Here is a 23,375-nt window from a genome sequence, read left to right as displayed (position 1 = left end):
TGCTAGAGGTTTCTCTTTGGTGGCTTTCATTGTTTAAGGTGTGTGCGTGTATGCGCGTGCGTGTGTGCGCGTGTGTGTGTGTGTGTGTGTCTGCGTTTTACTGTATACAAGAAAGCAGTCATAGTGGGATTTTTGTTGTTGTTAGCCTATTCTTAGTGGCAGCAAATATTCTGAGCTAAGTTGCTGCTTTTCATTAATCATTTGCTTAATTTAGCTGAAATGCCTCTTGAAAATGCTTTGACTTAGGAGCCAAAAATATACATTCTTATTTGATAGAATAATTTTTTCTTAAAGGCTTTTGCTGATAGAACAATTTATTGACCCTCAAAGTAAGAAAATGATAAAGTAGCTTAAACATTTTACTTAATAATAGTTCTCTTTTTCTGTTTTTGCAGTTAATTTTAGATCATTTTATTCCCAAATTCTTTTTCTCTAAAATTATCATTTTGGCATTGTATTAAATAAGTTATATATAAATGATTTCTGTGTTACATTGTATGTCTTTTCAATTATCACTTAATTATAAGTACCATTATATATGGTGGAAAAATGAAATTAATTTTAAATTATATAAGTATATTCAAGAACATAAAGATGCATATAGAGTAATTTTAAGAAAGTTTGTTCATTTTCCTCAAATTTATGTAACTTACCAAGTTACAGTAACTGTGCAGTCTAACAGAGTAACTAGTATGTTATGATAGACTTCGTGAAATACATATACTTTCTCTCCTTCAACAAGAAAGAAAAATTTACTATCCCATGCAAAATGACTGTAATTTTTAAGAGTCACATCCATTAGGATAATATTTTCACTTTCAAATTATCTAGAGTGTGGTGTGGTGGAAGGGCCTCAATTAACTGTACTCAATATCACCAATACTTGTGTCTGCCTGTATTAAAATAGAAATCAAGAAGTTGAAGCTGTAAATAATTTGAAATAAGTAGCATAGAGTTTAATGTCGGAAATTAAAGTATCTATAAAAGATTTTGAGACTTAATGTGCCAGTTAAAGTACTGAATTTACTAGAAGTTTACTTTTTTAGGAATTTTGGAGTATGACTGTCTTGTTTTATAAAACTTATTGCTGAAATTTTTACATGTCCTGAATATTAAGAAAGTGCTTATTAGGAAGGAGCAAAATTAGGTACAGGAATAACATATTTTTTTAAAAATCATGATCCATCTCACATTTTTAAAGCTTGAAGCTTTTATTTATCCATTTGATTGCTATTATTTAGTATATCAGTTATCCATTTAAATTAGCTTATCTCATTAGATGCATATATGTTCATTATACTAACAAATTAATAGAAATAAGCATGGTAAAAATGTAAAATTCATTTTTAATTTATACTTAAAATACCATTTCTTGTTAAACTAAATTGTATCCAATACAATTTATAAATATAAATCCAGATGAATTTCAGACTTGGATCAGTGAAAATTTATTTTAGAAGTTGAATTTACGGTTTTATTATGTAGAGAATTTTTTTTTTCTAATTTTTTTTTCTGTGTTTAAATTCTTAAGAACATATGCACACACATATGTGATCTGGACTGTCACTATGTTTGTATATACAAACAAGGCACAAAATCTCTTGTCTTTAAAAACTCTTTTGTCATTTCCTAAATGCTGAGTGGACATTGATATTTCTCACTTTTATCTGAATGAGTAGCATTATTCTTAGAGTGTTATCTAAACCTAGCTCTGAATCACTGTATCCCTTAAAAATGTCATTTGTAATGGCAGATTGTCTTATTTGAAAATAGGAACAACATTTTCTTTTTCTAGACTGACAGACATATAGGAGCAGAAAACTGCATTAAAGAAGAATTTCAGTTTTTCTCTTAAGAGAGTTGTAATAAACAGAAAAATTATGGAACCTCCAAAACTACAAAATGAAACACATCCTTTTCATTCATAATTTGGTCAACTGACAACTATTTTGTCATTCTTATAAGAATTCAGTCTTTATAATGTTTCTTCCTAAGATCTCAATGAATCTTTATTTTAGATGGTTTTAAAGAGCTTGGTAAATATTTAATTGATAAAGGTGTGATTGAGGATTACTGTTCAATAAGTTGTAGGGTTTTTTTTTTTTTTTTTTTACCATCGCTCCTTTAAAATGTAATTTTTAGGTATTGACTACATGACTTATAGCATAACACATCTTCTTTTTGATTTTTATTTAACATGCAGGCCAATAGAAAAGTTTCCTTTGAAAATAATTTACCTCTTTTTTCCTGCTGCTTGGCTGTCCATTCAGTCCTAAAACATGTATTTAGGACCCTTTGTTACCTACAAATTACAAAGCAGGCCAGTAGGCTGCAAAGTGCAAAAACACTGTTTCCGTGAATATGTTACAGCTGAAAGACTGTAATGTTAATTCATTTAAAGAACAGCCTAGGTCAACTTAACAGATTTTCTAGCAAAGCATACAATTCTGTTAACAGGAAATTATAGCATTATTGACTTCAAGTGCTGATCTGTGGTCATTTCAGAGTGTTTTATTACCCCCTCATTACCGAATCTGTTAAATGAATACTGCAGAGGTTGTTTTCTTTTTTGTTCTCCTCCCCGTGCCCCAATTCTCCATTCCAGCAATGGTACAGCAGTTCCATGAAAGTCATTTGTGTGTGGTTGACTGATAGATTAGACCTCCAGCTCCATATTTACCAGCTGAAGACGCTCATCAAGATTGTGAAGGTAAACAAAATGTGTTTAGATATGAATTGCCCACCAAGCTATAAGGAATAATGGCAAGATACTGACATACAAGAAAACTGTATTTGATGTAACTAAAAAGTATCACTTATTAGCAATGATGTGCTGCTGTTTACTTCCATTTTTAGATTAATAAATGAATATAAATTTATCTTTTTTGCACTAGTAAAGAAAATTTGCTTGCAAATAATCACAGTTTGAGATTAAATACATAAAGCCCCAGCACAGTTACCTGAAGGAAGTAGGTTCACAATAATTTTACATTAATTTTCTTAAGCATATAAATGTTTTATCATAATATAATTACTTCATATTTATTAGGATCATATATCATTGTGAGGGCTTTTGAACTGTATTTTGCCAGAAGAATAAGGAGAGTCTCAGTTATTTTATTATATGCTGGTACAAAAGTAATACATTGTCATTGCCCAGATTCTTTTGGAAGCATGCCCCTTCTTATATGTAAAAGGTAATCATTCGAGTGTTGGAGACCACCCAAAACTACTGACGTAGACATCACATAAGTTCAGCAAGGCTGTTTTGACTTTAACTCTTCAAGAGAAAAGCTAATAAATTACATGTCATGTTTAGGGAATAAAATCTTTAATATATTATGCATAATTTTTCACACTTTGTAAATTCTAATGGAAGCACCAAATTTACCCCAAGTTTAACCTTTTCTTAAAACTGGGACAGAAATTTCACCTTACGGCAGAAAACGTTAAGCTATTGAGAGTCACCTATTTATTTAAACAAAAGACTTTTACTTTCATTATAGTACCATTTATTAGTAGTATATATGCGTGTATGTACCCACACACATAATGTGTATATATGCATTTATGTGTATGTGTGTATATATGAGTATACACAGTAGTTTGCAAAGTGTCATTCCTCACCTACTATTATCATCATCACCTGAGAACTTGTTAGAACCACAAATTCTTGGGCCCCACCCCAGACCTACTGAATCAGAAACTCTGAGGGTGGAACCCAGTAATCTATAGATTAACAAGTCCTCCAGATGGTTCTAATACATGAAAACATGCTAAAGTTTGCAAAGACCCACTGTGTTACATCATTAAAAGATGTTTCTAGCCACATTAAAATATTTTCTTTATTCCCTTGGTTCCTACAGTCTAATTAGAATACAAATTATTTTATGCCTGCTTGTTAATCCTTGTTAGGCCCACAAATAGGAAAGTTCTGTTCCAAAGTCAGAAATTGGCAAATCTACTGGAAAGTAGAACCAGACCTAAAATGTCACAATAATAGCATTATGATTACTCATAAATAACAAGTAAAATTGTAGCCAGTCACAAAATGTTAATACTATAGCTACACATTACATGTCAATAGAGAAAGTACTTTTGATCCAGAACACTTCTTATATGGTGTTCTTTATTTTACAAAGAAACTAAAAGGACAATATGATAGGTTCATAATTGGCTTAGTTCTCCATTGTTTCTTGTTTCTATAAATGTGACTTGAAGCACTTTCAAATGAAGTTTGTTTTTCAAAAAAGAGAATCAGGATAATGTATTTGCCACATATATATGTATATATATAATATATACATATATACACACACATACATAACAGTTGCACTTTATACAGTGATTAATATTACAATTAGCTGTTTATCCTTATGATAAACCATATTTTCAAGCTAATGCCTACTGTGTTCAGGATTTCAGAGGTTATATATTCAGCCCCCTGGTGTTAGCTGATAGATTATTAACTTCTTTGTTTTGAGAATAAAAATCTCCATATTAGCCCACGATTTGTTTCTTTCAAAATTATTCCTGATTTCCACACATCTTTATAGTTAAAGATTAAGCAAGAGTGAAATTTTTTCATTTTATTGATGTATAATTTGAAAGCAAAAATTTTTATATACTCAAGATATACAATGTGACTTATTAATGTATACTTGAAATTTACTAAGAGTAGATCATAAGGATTCTCACCAGTGAATATTTTAGCATAAAAGAACAATAATTTTATGAATTATATAGTGACATTTTCATTGTACTGTAAGTCAGTATATCTTCTTTTAATATATTCTTCCTAGTGATCCATAATTGACCAATAAATATGAAATTAATTTTCATGAATATGTTTGATTGCCCATGTTTTAGTTTTCACAGGCAAGTCTCCAGGCTTAGCCAATGTGTTCTTGGGATGATACATTTAATCAAGTCATAGGGAGGACTCTATTTAATAATTAGAAATGATTATTTTTACAATAAAAATCAAACTGAATTAATAATTTAATGTTCTAATTGTTTTTTCTACTTTGAATATAAACAGACTTTAGCCGATTTCATACATAGATTCATTATTCTTTAGAACTTACATAGTTTTACTTATAATGATCATTTCCCAATGAATTTAAGAAGCTGTTGAATACCACACATTGAGAATTGCGAAGGCCCATAACCAGAATTTACTTCCATCCAGGTCACTTAGACTTGGCCTGCATGGTACAGCAGAATGGTGTATTCTACCCAGGACCCAAACTACTTGACTTTAGCAGTCTTGTCCTTACTACTTACAGGGATTGCCATTCTTCTATGCCCATGGAGACCTAGATGCCATCAAAATTTGTATAATAGCCAACTTTACCCTAAACACAGACACTTTTACACCAATTGGTTCATTCATTTGCACACTAAGAAAAAAACAAATCCCAGAAAGGGTTACACAAAAAAATTAAAGACTGAAATTATTTGCAAAGTTTTTACCTCAGAATGATTTATTTGGGGTAGGAAAGTAAAACCCTCAAATAATCAAAATGGTTGTTGTATTTATGTTCTCCATAGTGGCCACATGACATTAAATGCAGTTAACATAAATTGCCTGCTTCTTTTGCTAGGAGGGAAAAAGTGAACAGAACCCTGTGGCAGGCACTTGTCTTAAGCAAGGGCCAACCAAACCTTTGTGGAAGCCACAGGTAACGTCCAAGTGTCAATAACATTTTATGAATTCTAAAGACAGAGAGAGAAAGAGATTGCAAGGCTGTCTGCCTAGTACCTCACCTAACTGGTTATTGCTTTCTAATTGAATAAGAAAGCGGTCTTAATTATATATAAATTAGAAAGCCTTCAGGGCTGCGGATCCACAGTTCAGATCTGCTCTGGCCTACTTAGTGGTAATTAAGTCAAAGGAAAGTCATTCCAATAAAATAAGAAAGTTGAACTCACAAACTCAGTATATAATTGTCAGTGGAACAATAATACTTTATATTAGATGCATCATCTGTAGATGAATATTTTATGTTTGACATGTTTAATCTAATTACAAGACAGTTATAGGAATAAACACAAATCTCTGTGGTAATAATGCCATGTTTATCAGTTGCCAGATTACCTAGACAAAACATACCTTTTAGAGTTATCTCACTGGTTCTGATGCAAATTACCATGAGTTTTGGTGTAAGAGAGTACTACCTTAGTCACAATAACTTATGACTTAGAATGAGCTTATTATGACAAAATCATATCCCACAAAATGAAATGTCTTCATTTGTTGTTTCCCCATTTACCTAACTCTGAACTTTCTCTCCTACTTTAAAAATCAATAATAATAAAATACCAATCATGTTTAGCTGCAGAAAATTGTATGTGAAGAAGATCACACTTTAAAAAGTGAACATGGCTGGGTGCTGTGGCTCACACCTGTAATGCCAGCACTTTGGGAGGCTGGGGTGGGCGGATCACCTGAGTTCAGGAGTTTGAGATCAGTCTGGCAGACACGGTGAAACCCCCAAAATACAAAACTTAGCTGGACATGGTGGTGGCATGTGCCTGTAATCCCAGCTACTCGGGAGGCTGAGGTGGGAGAATCACTTGAACTGGGGAGGCAAAGGCTGCTGTGAGCCAAGATTGCGCCACTGCACTCCAGCCTGGATGACACAGTGAGACTCCATCTCAAAAAAAGAAAAAAGTGAACATGGTCAGGCACAGTGGCTCAGACCTGCAGTCCCAGCACTTTGGGAGGCTGAAATGAGGATCATTTGATGCCAGGGGTTCAAGACCAGCCTATGCTACATGGCAAGACCTTGTATCTACAAAAAATTTTTAAAGTTAGCCGAGCGCGGTGGCACACACCTGTGGTCTCAGCTTCTCAGGAGGCTAAGGTGGCAAGATTGCCTCAGCCTGGGAGGTCGAGGCTGCAGTAAGCAATGATCACACACCACTGTACTCCAGCCTGGGTAACAGAGCGAGTGAGGCCTGTCTCAATCAGTCAATCAATCAATCAATGTAAACATAAGGGAAACATAGATTAATATTTTAAGTGCCACAGAAAAATGTTGTTGGCTTTTGTTGTCTTGAAAATCATTGTAGAAACAATAACATGGTATTCTATTTTTGATATATAATACACCACATTTTAATGTTTTAAGAAAAAATGTAAATACTTGTTTTGCTATCCCATCTATGGAAGCTTTATGCCAGAATTCGGCACTTCACATCCCAAGGGAATTTCAAAAGAAAAGGGCAAAATTCATCCAGACATTTAGATATACATAAATTTTTACCTAGTAGTACATGTAAATTTTTATAATTCACTGAAATGCTGAAAATGTGAACTTCTTTTACTGATAGTAGGATTAATCTTCTTCCTCCACACAACTGCCCCCCAAAATTAATGCATTTTATAAAATATAATGTATTTTTCAGTATTAAAGGAAAGCCCCCTCAATTAAAAAAAAACTAATTTCTTATTAAAAACTTACATAGGTACGTATTTTATTTTTGCTACAGGTTATTCAAAAGGTAAATTGTGTGCAATTAGTAATGTTCTGAGGGGAAAGTAAATTTGTCATCTGATAGTCACAACATAGTCACAACATTTTGATATAGTAATTGTAGTTTGAAGCAATAGCCAAAGTCTGTCATTGCATTTACTCCCCAGAAATACACCAAGAAGATGATTGGCATGGACAGCCACATGAACCTATCAGTGGATTTCCCCAAGATCATTTTTGAAATGCCAACTGAGTATATATCTATGTACATACATATAATCTAAGTTACCTAAGCAAATTTTCTCTTCTTTCTACAGAAAACCTACAGGGACTTTCGATTGCAGGGTGTGTTGGAAGGAACACTGAACAGTAAGACTTATGATACTGTGCACAGACGTTTAACAGTAGAGGAGGCCACAGCATCTGTTTCAGAAGGAGGAGGACTTCAGGGCATTACTATGAAAGACAGTGACGAAGAAGAAGAAGGCTGATATCACACAACTTTGCAGAAGGAAAGAAGACCTTGATCGACATGGTTTTTTGTTTTTTGTTTTTTGTTTTTTGTTTAACCTTGTCCTTGTAATTACATTCATTGTTTGTTTTGGCCAAATAAAAATGCTTGTATTTCTTTAAAAAGTAAACCTGAATGTAGAGTAAAAGGGGAAATGCCAAGATTTTGGGTTTTTTTTGTTGTTGTTGTTGTTTTTTGAGAAGAGTATCCTTTTTTGTGTTGTTTGACCTAAAAATGAACCTTGGCTCTGCTTGTGATTGGAACATGATTTTTTTTTTTTAAATATTTGAGCATTTTTCTGTAATCACATCAAAATGATGTTTTCTGTGTAAAGCGAGATACATATTTCTCATAATGCAGCATTGTGAGAAGTCACGTCCGATCACTGCGCCAACACTATCGTATCCTTGTTAAAATGGTGTGTACCTTACAAATTATAATTTATGTGCCAGGTTTGTTTTGTACTTAATTTGCTATTATTGTGATGTATATAAAATCTTTAATCTTGGTTCTTAGTACTTTGAATTGGTCTACAGGTATATTCCTGGGATGAAAAGGTTGCAAAACCCAAATATAGACTAGATTATCCAAGGGGTTTATGTCTTTGTTCCATTCTCAACATTTCTTCTTTCAACTATAAGCAAGCCCCAGCTGTGGGGTAGCAAGTGTGCTTCCGTCAAGATACTATATTCTCCTACTCCAGTATAACAGCTTGCAGGCAATAAAAATCTATTTGCTCATAACTACTTCTGTATTTATTAGACTTGTATAGGGCAAATGCAGTAAAAGAGGTTTGCAGTGTTTCAAACATCCCAACTATCTGACTCTGTGTTTTTGTTTCTTGGGTTTTTTGTTTTTGTTTTGTAATATTTTGTTTTTAATCAAATGAGTAAAAGATAGTAACACAGACTGTTCTTTGGACCTAATAGGCACACACATTGTTAAAAGAATTACTATGACAGCATATTTCCACAGCAGAGGAAGTATATATTTCATACTCATATTATTAATATTAGTAATCAATGTTAACTAATAGTAATATTACTAGTGTTAACTAGTAGTTCACATTAGTAGTGGTTCTCTCAAAATATTTTCTTGCTAGGGTTTGAAAGATAATTGTATTATGTTGTGTAAGTTCTCTATGAATTATTTTTGTAATATTTCCTAAAGTATATTGTCAGATTGTGCTACTGCATTTATTAATAAGTAATTTTTAAATGAAGTCAGTTAGTGCAAAATAAGTGGAGGTATCCCTGAATTTATGAAAATGTTTGTTCTGAAACTTTAGAAATGAAAACACGTGGACCTCCAGTTTCGTTCTCCCATGGTATAATAAGTGGTCATTAGGTATCTAGACTAGCCTTAAAAATCTAATCTACAGTTACTATTTAGCATTGTTTTGGCTCATTTTCTGGGTAAGATAACAAACAAAAAAGGAGGAAATTTCTTCCTTTTTCCAGGATTAGATACTAACTCTACCAACTTACTGTTTTTGAAACGACGTTTGGGAATGTTCTCCCTTCTTTTCTTCTTTATCCACACACCAAATAGTCTTTTCTCCAAACCCTCAAATGTTCAGTCATGCTATCCCAAACTTTCCAGTGGCACCATCCCCAAGCTTGCTGTTCCACCACAGATTGCTCTGTACTTGGTAATTACCCACCTTTCTTTTCCTTTCAATAAAATGTCCATTTCCTTGATGCATATCATCTCCAAATAATGGATCCATTTTGTCCTGAAGTGTGACTAAGTGATGACCTCAAATGTATTAAAATTCTGCCTTTGTTAAAGAAAAGTGTATTTAAGAAATGATAGCTGATGGAATTCAGAAATAAGAAAAGCAGATGGTGCAGGGGAAAGTATTTGGGGCCTGGAGGTTCTTGCTGCTGGCCTGGCATGTTTAACCTGCCCACTGGCACCCTTGGCTGGTCAGCCCCTTTGAGGTTCTTTCCAGATTTTTATGTTCTCTGCTACTTCCCTTCTACACCCAGGAGATTTCTAAAAGCTCCTTGCCTACTCTTCACCCACAGTGGCTTCCAAAGCAAAGGCAATAGCAGTCAGAGGCAGGTAGTGGAGCTACTTACATACTTATGAGAAAATTGGAGACCAACCTTTGATCCATAAAATGATGTATGAAAAAAAATCATAAAGTAACTGAAAAAGAATGAAAAGTGATTTTTAAGTTTTCTCCCCAAGCTAACTGCAAATTGTTTGAACTAATTGCAAAGTGCTTGAAATGACTTAATTGTTCATTGATGGGTATAACTATTAGGATGAATACCCAAGCATCTGTCTATTAAAGGGTGCCACGTCTTGTGTGGTATTACTGTTTTTAAAGTATTTTTTTTAAGAAAATGAATTTAGCCAAGAGTCTAACAACTCTTGCAGAATTTTCTAAGTGAAACTTAATTTTAACTAAAAAGAAATAGCTATACCGTCTAAATGATTTGGGTGAAGGGCAAACAGGTACATTCATCGGACAGTTTGCTTAGTGTTGCAGGAGAAAATAACTAATACCATCTAACATCCAACCAGAATCGGTTTGTTAAATAATACGTCTAGAAGGAAAATTTCTTCAAACACTTGAAGAAAAAAATAATAATAATGCCTATTCCCAGAAAGGGAAAGAACCATACAGAGCTTAATGTAAACCTCTTGTCTCCAGCAGTGGGTCCTTCTTGTGTTCACTGATTTTTCCACTTGAATTCCCTTTAGTGCTTGCTCATTGTCCCTCTCTCAGGAAAAGGGAGTTCCCGCTTCTTTTGCAACAAACGCCGGTACAAAGCGTCTATGTGCTGCCAACCCGCCACCCAGGGTCACAGTCCAGGCTGGCCTGGCGCCGCCCTCCGCCCGCAGCTACCGGCGGTGAGAGGGTCCACCGGCACCTTGAAGGTGTGCTCGAGAGGGAAAGAGGTCACTCAGCCGTCATTGCTCAGAGATCCTCGAAGCCCCTTTGCGCTGCCGCGGTCTGCCTCCTGAGAGGGCCTGGGGACTGGACCGAGTGCGCCGGGAGTTCACAGGAACCCCGCGCCCCCGAGCTGGGACCCGGCCTTCTGATCCCCGCCAGCCCGCGTGGAAGGGCCCGCGGGGGTGGGGGTGGGGGGGATTAGAGCAAGAGCTTGGTCGCTTTTATTTCTTATTCCCAAAACAGAAAATGAAAATTTCCCGGTCCGGGTCCTTAAAGGGAGGTGACAGATCGATGTTCCGGAGAGATGTTCACGCTCGACTGGCGGCGGGGCATCTGCGCGCCGGGATAGCAGCCCAGCCTGCCAGCTTGCGTTCTGCGCCTCTCGGCTCTCAGCAGCTCCAAGACCCCGCCACAGCCCTCCGCCATCCACCCCACTTTTGTGCAGAAGTTGGAGGCCTCGCATGTGGGGTTTCCGGGAGGCCGGTGGTCATCCAGTCTTTACACAGAGTTCCCCCAAGACCATCACCGCTACCCTATCCCAGTACTGTGCAGGGAAACGAAGTCGTTAATTCGCCTCCTTCTCCCTTCAAGTACTGCTCGTAGTAACCTTCAAGAAAGACCCCAGACCCATTTGGCCCCCGAACTTTGCTACAGATGGAGTCTCGTCCAGAGGCCTGGGCGGCCGGGCAGTCGCGGAGAGGGGTTGGGAGCAGCGACGCCCTCGAGGCGCGTGGCTGGGCAAGTGCCCCAGCAGGAGCTCAGGGAGAGCCGTTCTCTGGGATACCCCAGCTTCGGATTGAAGATGAGGCGCAGGGCTGCCTTAAGCTGTTCTCCTCTGTGACATTGAGTAAAATATTAGGGGAGTAGAGGCGGGAGCAAAACTCTGAACCTGGACTCCAGATGTCATTAGAGGGTCAACCGCTCATTTGCTTTCAGCGAGTAGTCACTGGAGTGCGACCATGTGCCACCGAGAGATGAGGAGGTGAGGGAAGAATTCGATCTGTTTCCCAAGTGAAGAAGACCTCCGATTTTACTACCCAGATTTGGGTGTACCTGACAGCAGCTTGGACAACCGCAGAGCCCCGAGTTTGGAGTCAGAAAAGTCTGGGTTTGGTTACTAGTAACCACATCTCTTCCCCAAGTCTGAGCCCTGTGGACTTGGACAAGTTACTTAACCTCTCTGTAAAATGGGCACTTCATAAGGATGGTTGCTGGAAAGATTAGAGACGTCATAAATGGTGGCCATTATTAACTGTTTCTTAATGTACGAATGGATTCGAAAGAAATCGTGGGAGGCTTGCCTCTGCCAACATGCACCACCAGTCTCACCAGTCATTCTCTCTGGGGTTGGCACAGGGTCCTTTTGGATCACAGGCAGCTCTGAGGATCTTCAGCCTAGCCCCTGGCGTGTCTGTGAACTGGCTAGAATTGTCCAGTTCTCTGGTTATATACATGGCCAGCCCGATGGGAGAAGAGGAGGAGACGGGGAGGGGTAAGCTAACTCTGGTCTCAGAAAGGGCCCACATCTCTAACAGCAGCCCCCGTAGCTGCGGTTGGGAAGGGAGGTAGCTAGAGATGTGTTATTGAGTACACTTGCAGATTATGTTGGTCAGGGGCTCTGAAATGGGACGGGGATGATCCAGGAGGTGCCAGACCACAAGCGAGGAATCTCAGGCCTCGGCTATTGTGGTCAGTGGGTTGAGTTCAAGGGAATTTCAGGAGCAAATGGTGTTCATTAATATTTTCCGAAGCTTATAGGAGCATAGAACGATGTCCTGCGTCCCAATTCAGGGATGCAACAGAAGGATGCACTTGAAACTGCGAGCGGAACCGAGAAAGAAAGTCAGAGGGGGGCCACACGCTTCAAGGTGGCCTCAGCTGCGGCAACCAAGCAAGAGATGGGGAGAGAGAGAGAGAGACAGAGAGAGAGAGAGCGAGAGCAGGCGTTTAGGACGACTGCCAGCACCGACTCCTGCCCGGAGTTGCTGGACTGCAGTACTTCTAGGCTTCCAGGAACACTTGAGCAACGCGGCGGCACAGGGTGGGGCAAGGGTGCGCTGCAGGGTCACAACCCAGTACATCGGTGGCACAGGAGACGCACGTCCTGGCGGTCCGGGGTTCCAGCACGCTGTGACCTTGGGGAGGTAGAAACTGAATACTCGTCGCGAAAGGGAAAGAGACGGTGCCCGGCATTAAGCTGGGGCTGGAGCCACTTTTTTAACCGGACTGGTGGTCTCCACCCCAGTCATTTCTTTAAAGTACCCAGCGGCAGTTTCTGAGTCCTAGACCCAGTTACTCAATATGATGACGTCTTTTATCTCCCTCTGCTTTGCAATTTTGCAGTGAGGATAGTTGTATTTGCGTGCTCATTTTTTAATAAATGTATTCTAGACTTGTCCCCAATCTCTGTCTCCGTTGACTCTCCCTAAGATCAATGATTCTCATATCAACAGGAAGTGAAGAGTTGGTTTCAAGAACCATCAGACAAGGCAGTTACTCTTCCCATAACCCTGGCCTAGGGTTGTTTATAGAGTCCCTACACATAAATGACATCAATATTTCCCTGTGCAAAAATTTAAAGTAGTGAGTCAAATTCTTCTCTACTCTAAATCAATGATTTCCTCTTTAGCACTACACCTCTCTTCTCTCCCTACAAATAACATCTCTTCATCTCTTTTGGGTGAGACTGAAAAAAAAGGAGACTTGATTAAATGCTGAAGAAATGCTAAAGTTTCTTCTATACGGCATTTCCTTAATATGCCAAGGAAGCAAAACCAATTGTAACTTCAGAAGGAGATTTTGGTAGGGAGGTAGAAAATGTTTCAGTAAAGAAAGTTGCGTGGTAAAACATCAGAACCTAACAGGACTGAATCCCAAAAAGTGGAAAGTGAAACATGGAAAGACTAACTGAGTGGGCAGATTGTGGGAGAGTAGGGCTTTTGGTAGGTCTTGCCTGCTGGACGACTGGGTAATAATTTTTTAAAACAGCTTCAAAGTTGCTGTATTCAAGAGGCTTACTCACTGTCATTTACTTATACTCATTTCTTTTGTTACTTCATGTGATTACTAGGTGTGTTCTTTCATAAAATTACAATAGTCTATGGAAAGTTGATTAATTTCACAAATGCATAACCACTTCTTAAGAAATGAAATCTGCTTTACTCAAATTGGGATTTTTTTGAAAAGCTTTTGTCAAGGTTAATTCCTGAATCTACAGAAGAAAGTGTTCCCCAGGAACACAGTACTGAATGTGGGAGAGCAGACGTCTAAGGACAAGGAAAGTGCTTGAGATTGTGAAAAATACTTAGCAAATATGATTCCTACATATATTTTAACATTTCCATGTGATTATCCTGAAATCTATCATTGAGCAGAGGAACTGTTTTTAAGTCCAATTGTCTGAATAATATTTTGGAAAAATTTATAGCTAACTTTTTAAAAAGGTGATAGCTTTTCATATGTAAAGCGGATTTATTTTAAAATTTCTTTTCTATGTCCATGTCTCCTCTAAATGAAGGGGGCTTTTATTTAATCCCATTTTACAGAAAAACAAAACAAAGGGGAACTACCACTATCCACTACTCAATAAGTTTACTAGCTGTGTGGCCTTCCTCAAGTCGGGGTACTTGGGCTGGAGTGCCAAGACAGCACCGGAAACTAGCACATTTATTCTCATTCTCTAAATGTCTGAGACAAATTGGCCTTCTGTGTGTTTATGAAGACCTTTCTCGGAATGGAAGACCAGTTGTTCTCAATTTAAACAGATAATTGAAGAATCCAGCTTTAAAAGGATACCCAGGAACAGGGTGAATAAAGAGGGATTATATTTTACCCTTGATCAGGGCTGCAATATTAGTGGTGAGGTGGGGGCAGAATAGATAGCATACTTTTTGGAAGAAAAGTTCACGTTTTCTCATCTTACATTCCAACTTATATGTTTTAAATTAAAATCTTTATAAATTTATTTTAAATAACTGCAAACTACTGATGGATTAGATGAAATGTTAGAGAATATGGACAACTTTGGGCATGTATTTTGCAGAGAAATGGGAGCCCAAAAAAAACTAAAATTCAGAAGGCAAAGAAGGGAGAAGAAATCTCTTTCCTATTTCTGACCTCCAGCCACCAGTACTCCCATACTGAAACAATAAGAGTGAAGGGCTCAATTGCGCACCCACTGTGGTGCCATTTAGCTTCCAAGTGACTATGGGAGTCAGGCTTACTTGAAGGAGGCACAGTGAAAAAGACCAAAGGGCACCTGAGCCTCTGCCCCTCTTAACTAAAATAAGGGGATACTGGGATCCTATCATCCCTGCCCCTGACTTTCCTTTTGCCCTGTGTCCCAAGGGGAAATTGGGGGGCGGGGGGACTGCAAATAGAGTTCCAAAATTTGAATTACTGGTGGCATCTAGAAGAGTTCAAACGTGGGAAGGAGGGGTTAGGGGGATTCAAAAAGCAAATACAGCAATCACATGTATTTTGCTGCTACTGTAGCTTTCTTCGCCACCCTCTATTTGAGTTGGCAAGTGGGAGTTGAGCTGACAGCAGGGTCTCTCTTTCAGGAGAGACTGTGGCCTTCACTTATTTACGGAAATAATAAACTGGAATTTCCTATTAAAGGGCAATGACTTTGCTTTTAAAATGAAACGCTCATGCCAATCAAATAAAAACGAAATAGATACTTTGGAGAGTGAAGGACCCCAATTATTATCATGCCTGCACCTTTTGTACAGAACATATGCACTTAAGTTTAAAAAAAATCATTCACCATTATTCAGAAATCTAAATCAACATCATTAAGCCAATTTTTCTTTCTCTCCCTTTTTTCTCCTTCCTTTCCTCTCATTTCAACAGTGGTATGAGAGTTCAGATATTCTCTGTCGTGAGTAAAAAGCTCTGAAAATCAGCTAATGTGCCAACACCGGGAACATATCCAGGCCCATGGTGCGAAAATGAAATATGTGCTGTGGAATTATTATTTTTGTCCTTTAGGTTTACATCGACACCCTTGTATTATGTAAATTTCTGAGAAGCTGTGAATCACAAGGTTAGGTAAAGGAGGGTCCCTCCCAACCCCTCAACTCTCCCCCTCCTCATCTGTCTTCGCAAGCAACAGGAGCCGACCCCATTTAATCTTTGAATGATTCTCAGCCTTGTTCCTTTCTTTTTCCGGCTTCTTACCCCAGACCTCAACTTCCCTCCCCACCCTCGACCCAAAGAGCCGGCAGGAGCCGGAGGCTGCGGTTGCAGCCCAGGGCCCCGCAGCTGGCCGCGTTCTTGACGTCAGCCAGCCGGCCTCTCGGGTCACCGTGGCCGCGGGATGCTGTTTGCGAGTTGCCAGCGTCAACACTCGCGTGGGGCGCTTAACGCTTCGCGTTGTTTCCCGGAGACTTTTCCTCTGTGTGGGACTGCTGAAAAAGTATGAGGGCAGGCCCACTGTTAATGAATTCAAAGAATTAACTGAACTTGAATTAAGAGGAGACAGTGGAAAGAGAGAGAGAGAAAAAAAAAACCTTCCAAATTAATTTAAAGTGAGAAGGCAATCACATTTTAAAAGGTAGTAAGATTTCTTAATGATGGATCAAGGCTCTTCTTGGGATTTGCTCAGAGTGGATCTTAGAGCTCAACTCTTGAAACATGCACAAGGCGTGCAGAATCTGGTCTGGGAGAGGCCTAAGGGCGGGAAGGGAGGAAACAGAATAGCATCCACTTCCATCAAGAAAAGGGGGCCGGCCAGTGGCTGAGTGCTTCCTCTTTTACAGAGGCTGTGAAGGCCGGCGGGACGTGGCCACGGGGTATCGCCCTCTTCGAACAGCCATGAAATCTTCTTTTTAGAGGAGATGCAGGGCTTGACTGGGAGAACTCGGAAATGAAAGGACAAATTGGAGAGTAAAGCCAAAGAAGGGAAGGTAGAAAGGCCTTTCTGTTAAGGTCTTAAACAGGAGAATCTAGTTAGAAAAGTATCTTTGGGACCATCAGGTGACCCCAACTACTCTTAAGCACAGGCCAAAGGGCTTCAAAGGGAGGATTCTCGGAGGAAGGATGTCGGCTGAAAAATTCACGAAAGGTTTTTGGAAGAGATACTCAGAGATACTCCTCAGACATTCTTAAAATTTGACTTGAGAACGTATTTTCCAGGAAAGTCAAAATGACAGGTAAACCTAGTGAAAAGATGCTCTAGCTCCTCCTTTAGGTATGCCACACCCCCGGGCCTGTTTTCTTTCACCTTGCATCTAGATTAAATGACCCTTCAATTACACCCGGAGTCGTCAAAGCAAGTCTATTAGCGAGTGCCTGTTCAAAAACTTTCATCCAGGAGCTCTCCACCATCTGTTACGCGGTCTCTTAAACCGAATCCCGCGCCCCCTCCCGAAACTTTCTGGAGCCTCCCTTGCCATCTCCCCGCCTTGGGGGGATGGAGCCGCCCCAGGACCTGCGGGAATGCAGAGGAGAAGGGGAGGAGCGCGATCGCGCCCAGGATGGGTTGCCGGGCCCGCCGGAGCGGTGGTGGTCCAGAGGCCCGAGGTCGACGGGACTTGATCGAAGGCAGCGCCGCGTCGACCGACCCCGGGAGCCAGACGCTTGGGAATCCCAGCACCGCCGCGGCGCCCAGTCACTGAAGTTGCGCCCCAACTCCCAACCGCCGCCTCCAAGCTTCTCGAGCTACCGTTCCTGGCCCCTCCATGGGAGTCTCACAGAGCTCGGTGGCCCTCGGCCTTGCCAATGTCGTTTTAACTGTTTGGAACTCGTGAGCGAGAACCGAGAAGTGGAGAGTCCGGCCGGGGAGTTTTCAGCTTTTCTGTTTCACTTCGGGCTTCTTTTCAAGTGGTTCTGCGCTGGCCACCGAATCCAGAATGAGGCGGGGCTCCTCTGCCCCTACGCCAGCAGCGCGAACTTGGTTCCCCTGGGCAGCCGGGGGCAGGGGGCGCAGAGGCCGCAGCGATAATGAAGGCTGAGACGGCCAAGGCCAGCGGGTCGGCGCGGGGCGCTCCAGGGCCGGAGTGGCCATCGGTCGGAGTTCAGGAGGTAACTTAATTTATAAGCGGTTCTTACAGATTTCTGGCTCAAGGATTTGTATTTACCTCCACTGCTTCTCCATTTCTCTAAGCTCTGTGGTCTCTAAGTTCTTTGTTCTGTGTTATTTGAATTGCTATTATCGACTTTTATTTCATGGGATCACTTAAGGAAGTTTGAAAATAACATCCAAAAATGCTTCAAACCTCGTGGGTAGTGTCAAGGAAGGAGTCGAACTGTGTCTTGAATATGGTTTGTGTGTGTGTGTGTGTGTGTGTGTGTGTGTGTGTGTGTGTGTGTTTAATTTTGACTACAAACAAAATGTCTTTAAAATTGTCTAGGGACTGCAGCAAAACGCTAATCAACTAATTGCACGAAAACTTTTTTCTATCATTGGAGGCAAGTATTTCAGTGTAGAGCAATAGAGCATGTTTGGGCTATCTTCTAATTGTTCACCTTCCAGATTTCAGTAACACCCTTGTAAGTGACAAGCAAAACTTTGCTGGGTTTTGTTGCTTGACGCTGTTGCTCCACAGTAAAGGTTGGATACACTGGGTTACTTGTTTTATAAACTTCTTTTTTCCACAAAGTCCAGCCCTGAGTCGTAGCCTCTCAGTCTGGAGGGACACACCTCACAGGCCTGTGGGAATGGGTGAGAAAAATCTCAGCATTAGTGGAGGGTCAAAAACAAACTGAGTCCAAGTGATCGCTGTCTGCATTGCCTGCTGCCTCATTAACAGCTCTCACATTTGGGCTCTTCATTTTCTTTTACAAACTGATTTGCTACGTAAGTGCTGTTTTGAGAGAAATAATTTCACTGGGTTTAAATGAAATCCTAATATAAAAGAAATAGTAACAACAAAGGTCTAGAGACAAACAACCCACCCTCACACTTCTTCCCCCAAAGAGAGGAGGGCTCTGTGAGTTAACCAACCCTTCCCACACTTACAACCTGTGATATTGTCCTTCACAGGCTTTGGGAAATTAGCAAGAATTCTTTATCTGCTACCAAACTAACTAAAAGCACACTGGTAGCCTTAAATCTGAACTTGTTGCCAAAATGTTTGCTAATGTGCTAGAAAGTTAGTTCCCGTTGTGTACTAAGTAATCTGAGGTACTCAAAAACTATTTCCTTGAACCTTATAGACCTTTGCTATTTGTGTACCATCCCATCACCCTCCCTCCATCACACACCAAAAGAAATAACCAAAGACCAACCAGAGATAAAGACTATGAGCAGAAAATGTAGAGGAATTTAAAAATGTGTTTTTCCTTCTAGAAATACAGTATGTTGCATTTGGTGCTATGTATTAAACAGGAAAAAGTGTAGATGTGCTTGTCAGGGCTGGGGTGGCGGGTGATGTTAGAATAATAATAATGCCTTGGTCTCCCCTCCCTTAGCTCACAAGCTAAAGCAAAGAGAAAGCAGACTGTTGTTCTTGGTGAAGGGGCTAGGGGTCAGAGATGTGGTGCAGGCCAGAGAACTCTAAAAACATGACCAGGGACAAGTCAATGAACTAGGCAGAAAGTGGAATTAGTTATAATATTTTCCAATCCATTTTTAATTAAAAAAATCAATAGCATTTTGTGACATATCAAGGAACAAGCGATTGGAGATTATGGCTTATTTGGTAATGTATGGCTCTATTATCTTATTACCTTTAATTTCGAATTGCAGTAACCATAGGCAGAAACTGCATTTGCTTGTGATAGGGACTTCAACAAAAAGCCTGTGAAAATTATGCATGTTTTTTAGTAATAGCAAGAACACAGCTTAGAAAGTATTGAAGTCAAAATTAGATTCCTTAGAAAGAGAATTTTAAAGTACTTTAGAAGAACAGGACTTTTTCTTATTTCTAAAATAGATCTTAACACAGAGTTTGTTATCTGGCCTCTTTATATTATGAACTGCTGTGGTTTCCTCAGGCTATTTCATAAAGGACAAACTATACACTTAAACTCGCCTTCCATTAGGATTTGAGGTTATAAATACTGCCTTTCCGTGGATGGAAAGGGGAGGCACACTTAATTATCAGTTCTCAGAAAAAAAAAAAAAAAAAGAGGGATTATAGGATTCTCAAAGAAAATCGAAAGGAACTGTAAGAGTTTCTATTTTGTCATTAACAAAACAAACAAGGCTCCCTTGCATTTGTTTTAGTAAATTAAAAAATACTTCTGTTGAAACATTTTGAAAGCTTCTGAATTTGCTGAATATACTCTGTTCTTATTGCTTTTTTTGTCATTTTCAAATATATTTGTAAATAAAGCACTGGACAGATTGGACAGTAAGACAGAAGCCCTTTCTAAATATATTTTGTGTTTTATGACAATTCTTATTTAATAGAGATAGTATTGCTAATTAACACGTGTTTTTGGTTAGGTTTTGAAAAAATTAACAAATGTTGGATATCAAGGCCTGGAATTGTAAAGCATCTTTTCAGTCTTTAGTAAACTCAAGGCCATCTTAAAGGAAGAGTATAATTGATGCTTTGCCATATTTGTGTTAACTCAAATGACATTTTCAAACACTTGCCAAAAGGGCAAATCCTGAAAAGACCAGTGAAAAGCAAACTGTTGAAATATAAACTATACAAAGCATGCATACCTCTTAGCCAATATTTTTTCTTTTTTAGTTTTGTATACACCAAAGGAGAAATTTACAGAGGTCAAATAAAGGCTCTTTTCCAGTTAAGGAGAGGGGAGGGGGAGAGAAGAAGGGGAGAGGGAGGGACACACCACAAGCATAAAACAAACTGGTGACATTCAGTCAAGAAGGCAGGTAAGGCTCCAGAGGCCGGCGAATTGTGCACAAGTCGGCTGTACTCTCTATAAAGTCTTCCAGAGCCGGGCTGTTTCGCGCTTCTTGGCTTTTTTCTTTCAACCTAGCCCTGTGGCGGAGGAGTGCAGCAGGAGGGGGATTTTTTCGCTGTTGGGAAGTGGCAGGTAGGAAAAGGAATCTGATCCGGACCAAAAGTCAGTAATTAAAGTCTTAACCGCGACCCATCTGTCGTGGGACAGAGAACCTCCCCACCCCCTTTGCCCCAGCAAAGCCCTTCCCGTGCCCTTTGTCTGAGCAGGGGAAAGGAGGAGTCTAGTTCTGCGGCGCCAACAGCAAAAGGAAAGAAAATTTCCAGCGCTGACCAATACTGAGTGTCTGCGCCCGGTCCAAGTACAAGTCCGAAGCGCCTCTCGGGGGTGTGGCGCCTCTTCGCTTGCTCTGCCCAGGTGCTATGCCCCGTGGCCCCAGCAAACGGAAAGAACATCTGCAGCCTGGGTGAATCCAGAGTAGGTGCACCCAGGCCAAAGACGGTTCCAAAGCGCCGCCCGGGAGTGTAGTGCCTCTTTGCCTGCTCCCTCCGGGCCCTCTGCCCTTCTCTGCTGCATCAGTTGCCCCAGTCTGAAACCAACTCGTGACCTGAAACGAGGCATTCCCAGGCCTAGCTGCTGAAGCTGGTCTTATTCAGCCAGACCTCTCCCCCATCTTGCCCCTTGGTTGTCCTCCACTTCCAGTAGGACTCACTCCCCCTCCCCCATTTCTTCAGCCTCTGAGTTTTCCCACCACCCACCCAGCGCCGCTGCCTTGCTGTTAAACATCAGGCGCGTTCCCAGCCCAAGCTCTCTTCCGTTCCACTCCTCTTGGCTTTTGGGGCAAAGGCGGAACTGATTTTCGCGGAAAGCTAGAGAGGGGCGGAGGGGACCGGGTGGCTTGCCTGGCATGTGTTGAGAATGGGGTAGAGAGGAGGGAATACTTTGAGGTCAATTTCCTTCGTTTAAGGTCCAGTTTCTTATCTTTGAGTGAAATTGGACAGGGACTTAATAATCCCAGGGTTTCTAGTCCGCCGTTATCCAGCCTTCCGGGGCCAACCCTTTTCAGAGCTCTAGCAGAAGGACGCCCCCACTACACTTGGCCCAATACCTGACACCCGCCACCACCTGTTTCACAGCCACGTGCGGTTAACTCACCATGCAGATGGCACCTTGAGCTGCTGCGGTCGGCCACTCACTTCAGGGTCCAGGCCCCACCGCCGTTTGCTTGCAGTTCTGTGAGCTCCCTTGGCCTCCTCAGGCCAGGTCACAGCTGCCGCGTCTTCCGACTCTGTGCAGCCCTCCGTGAGCGCCTAGCTCCGGGGTTCAGCTCTGCGTGATCGCCGGCTGGCAAGGGACTGCGCCGGGGAAGGTGCGCGCCGCAGCTTCCAGCGCGCTCCTGGACTCTCTTGCCTGAGCGGCGGGAAGCCGCACAGCCTGAGCTGCAGCCATAGGCGTCCTTCCGGAAACTTCCACGCACTCCACCGCGCCGCCCCAAGAGTTTGGGCCAAGGCGCCACACCCGGCGAGTTCTCGGCTGGGGGGCGTTGCACGGGAAATGGTCTCTACGCGCGCTCTTTGGGAGGCACAAGTGTAGCTGTGGACACAACTCCGGCGCCGCCAAGTCTCTTTGATGCGCACAGACACCCAGGCTGCAGCCTGCGCTGCTTAGAGGAGGCTTGCAGACCCCGGCAGCCGGGGTGGGGATTAATACATTCTGTTTCCCTATTCCGCTCGGCATTCAGTATTTAAAATGCCCCGGGAGAGCTCTAGCTGAGCGCAGGTACTTAAGAAAGAAATGCTCTTTCCAGACTCTCAATGTAAACTCAGAGGCGTGCGCGCGCGCGCGCATCTGTGTGTATCCTGGGTGGGGTCCGATCGAGTCAAGGTTTCTTGTGGTGTGACACCCGATTATACCTTGCAACTCCTCAACTTTGTGGATGAAAGTGCGACTTTCCCAGGCCGATTGCAGCGGGCATTGCCTTTACAAAACCACAAACACTTAACAAGACTCCCAAGGCTTTTAATTCTCAGGGGCGTTTTGAGAGGCCAGTTACCTGCTGGCGTCTTCTCAACGGTCCAGACTCAGTTCGGGCCGCGGAGACTCCGGGATTCCGGGAGCGGGCAACCCCGAGCCCTGGAGGAAGAAAGAGGTCTGCGGAGGTGCCACAGACCTGACCCCGGCCCACCCCGGCCGGACCAGGCCCAGGGGAACCAAGCAGTGAAACCTCGGATTTCTCCGCCTAGGCTTCCTGGACGAGGCTTTCTGGAGCTTGGCGTTTGATAAATATAGCCTGGCGTTTGCCCCTGAATTAGACTCCGTTTCCTTATTTAGCCCTTGCACAATGATTTTAGATGATGTCACTTAGAGCTAAACGAGAAAATTGATCTCAGATTTGCTTGGCCTCTAAAGCCTGGTTAAGCAGATTGAGAATTAGAAAGAGGAAGCAAAAGGGGGTGGGGGTGGGGGAGGGCGGAGGGTAGTGAAGTGTGCGCGGCAGAGTGTGTGCGCGGAGGGGAGGGCGCGCCAAGCGGGTGAATGCGCCCCCGCCTTTTCTGGGCGGGGAACCTCACTCACCAATGAAAAGTAGCTACTGACTGCAGAGGAAAAAAAAAAAGTTTTCCTGTTGACTGTTGGAAGCGAATTGAGCAATTAT

At 41.3% G+C, this 23,375-nt stretch overlaps 1 protein-coding gene across 13 annotated transcripts in view; it reads left to right on the top strand.

The window, feature by feature from the left end:
* The window catches only part of LOC111550202 (calcium-dependent secretion activator 2), a 565,477-nt gene extending 557,505 nt beyond the window's left edge, over positions 1-7,972 (top strand). For all 13 annotated transcript variants that reach the window (XM_026454331.1, XM_026454332.1, XM_026454330.1 and 10 more), the window contains 2 exons: positions 2,606-2,710; positions 7,799-7,972. In XM_026454331.1, the coding sequence (XP_026310116.1) occupies positions 2,606-2,710; positions 7,799-7,972 (279 nt within the window). The remainder of the gene's footprint in view (positions 1-2,605; positions 2,711-7,798) is intronic.
* The last annotated feature ends 15,403 nt before the right edge of the window (positions 7,973-23,375 follow it).

The sequence above is a fragment of the Piliocolobus tephrosceles genome, unplaced genomic scaffold (assembly GCF_002776525.5).
Source record: "Piliocolobus tephrosceles isolate RC106 unplaced genomic scaffold, ASM277652v3 unscaffolded_40, whole genome shotgun sequence".
NCBI classification, from domain to species: domain Eukaryota; kingdom Metazoa; phylum Chordata; class Mammalia; order Primates; family Cercopithecidae; genus Piliocolobus; species Piliocolobus tephrosceles.
Note: the sequence above shows the minus strand (reverse complement) of the source record. Positions and strands in the feature narration are given on the sequence as shown.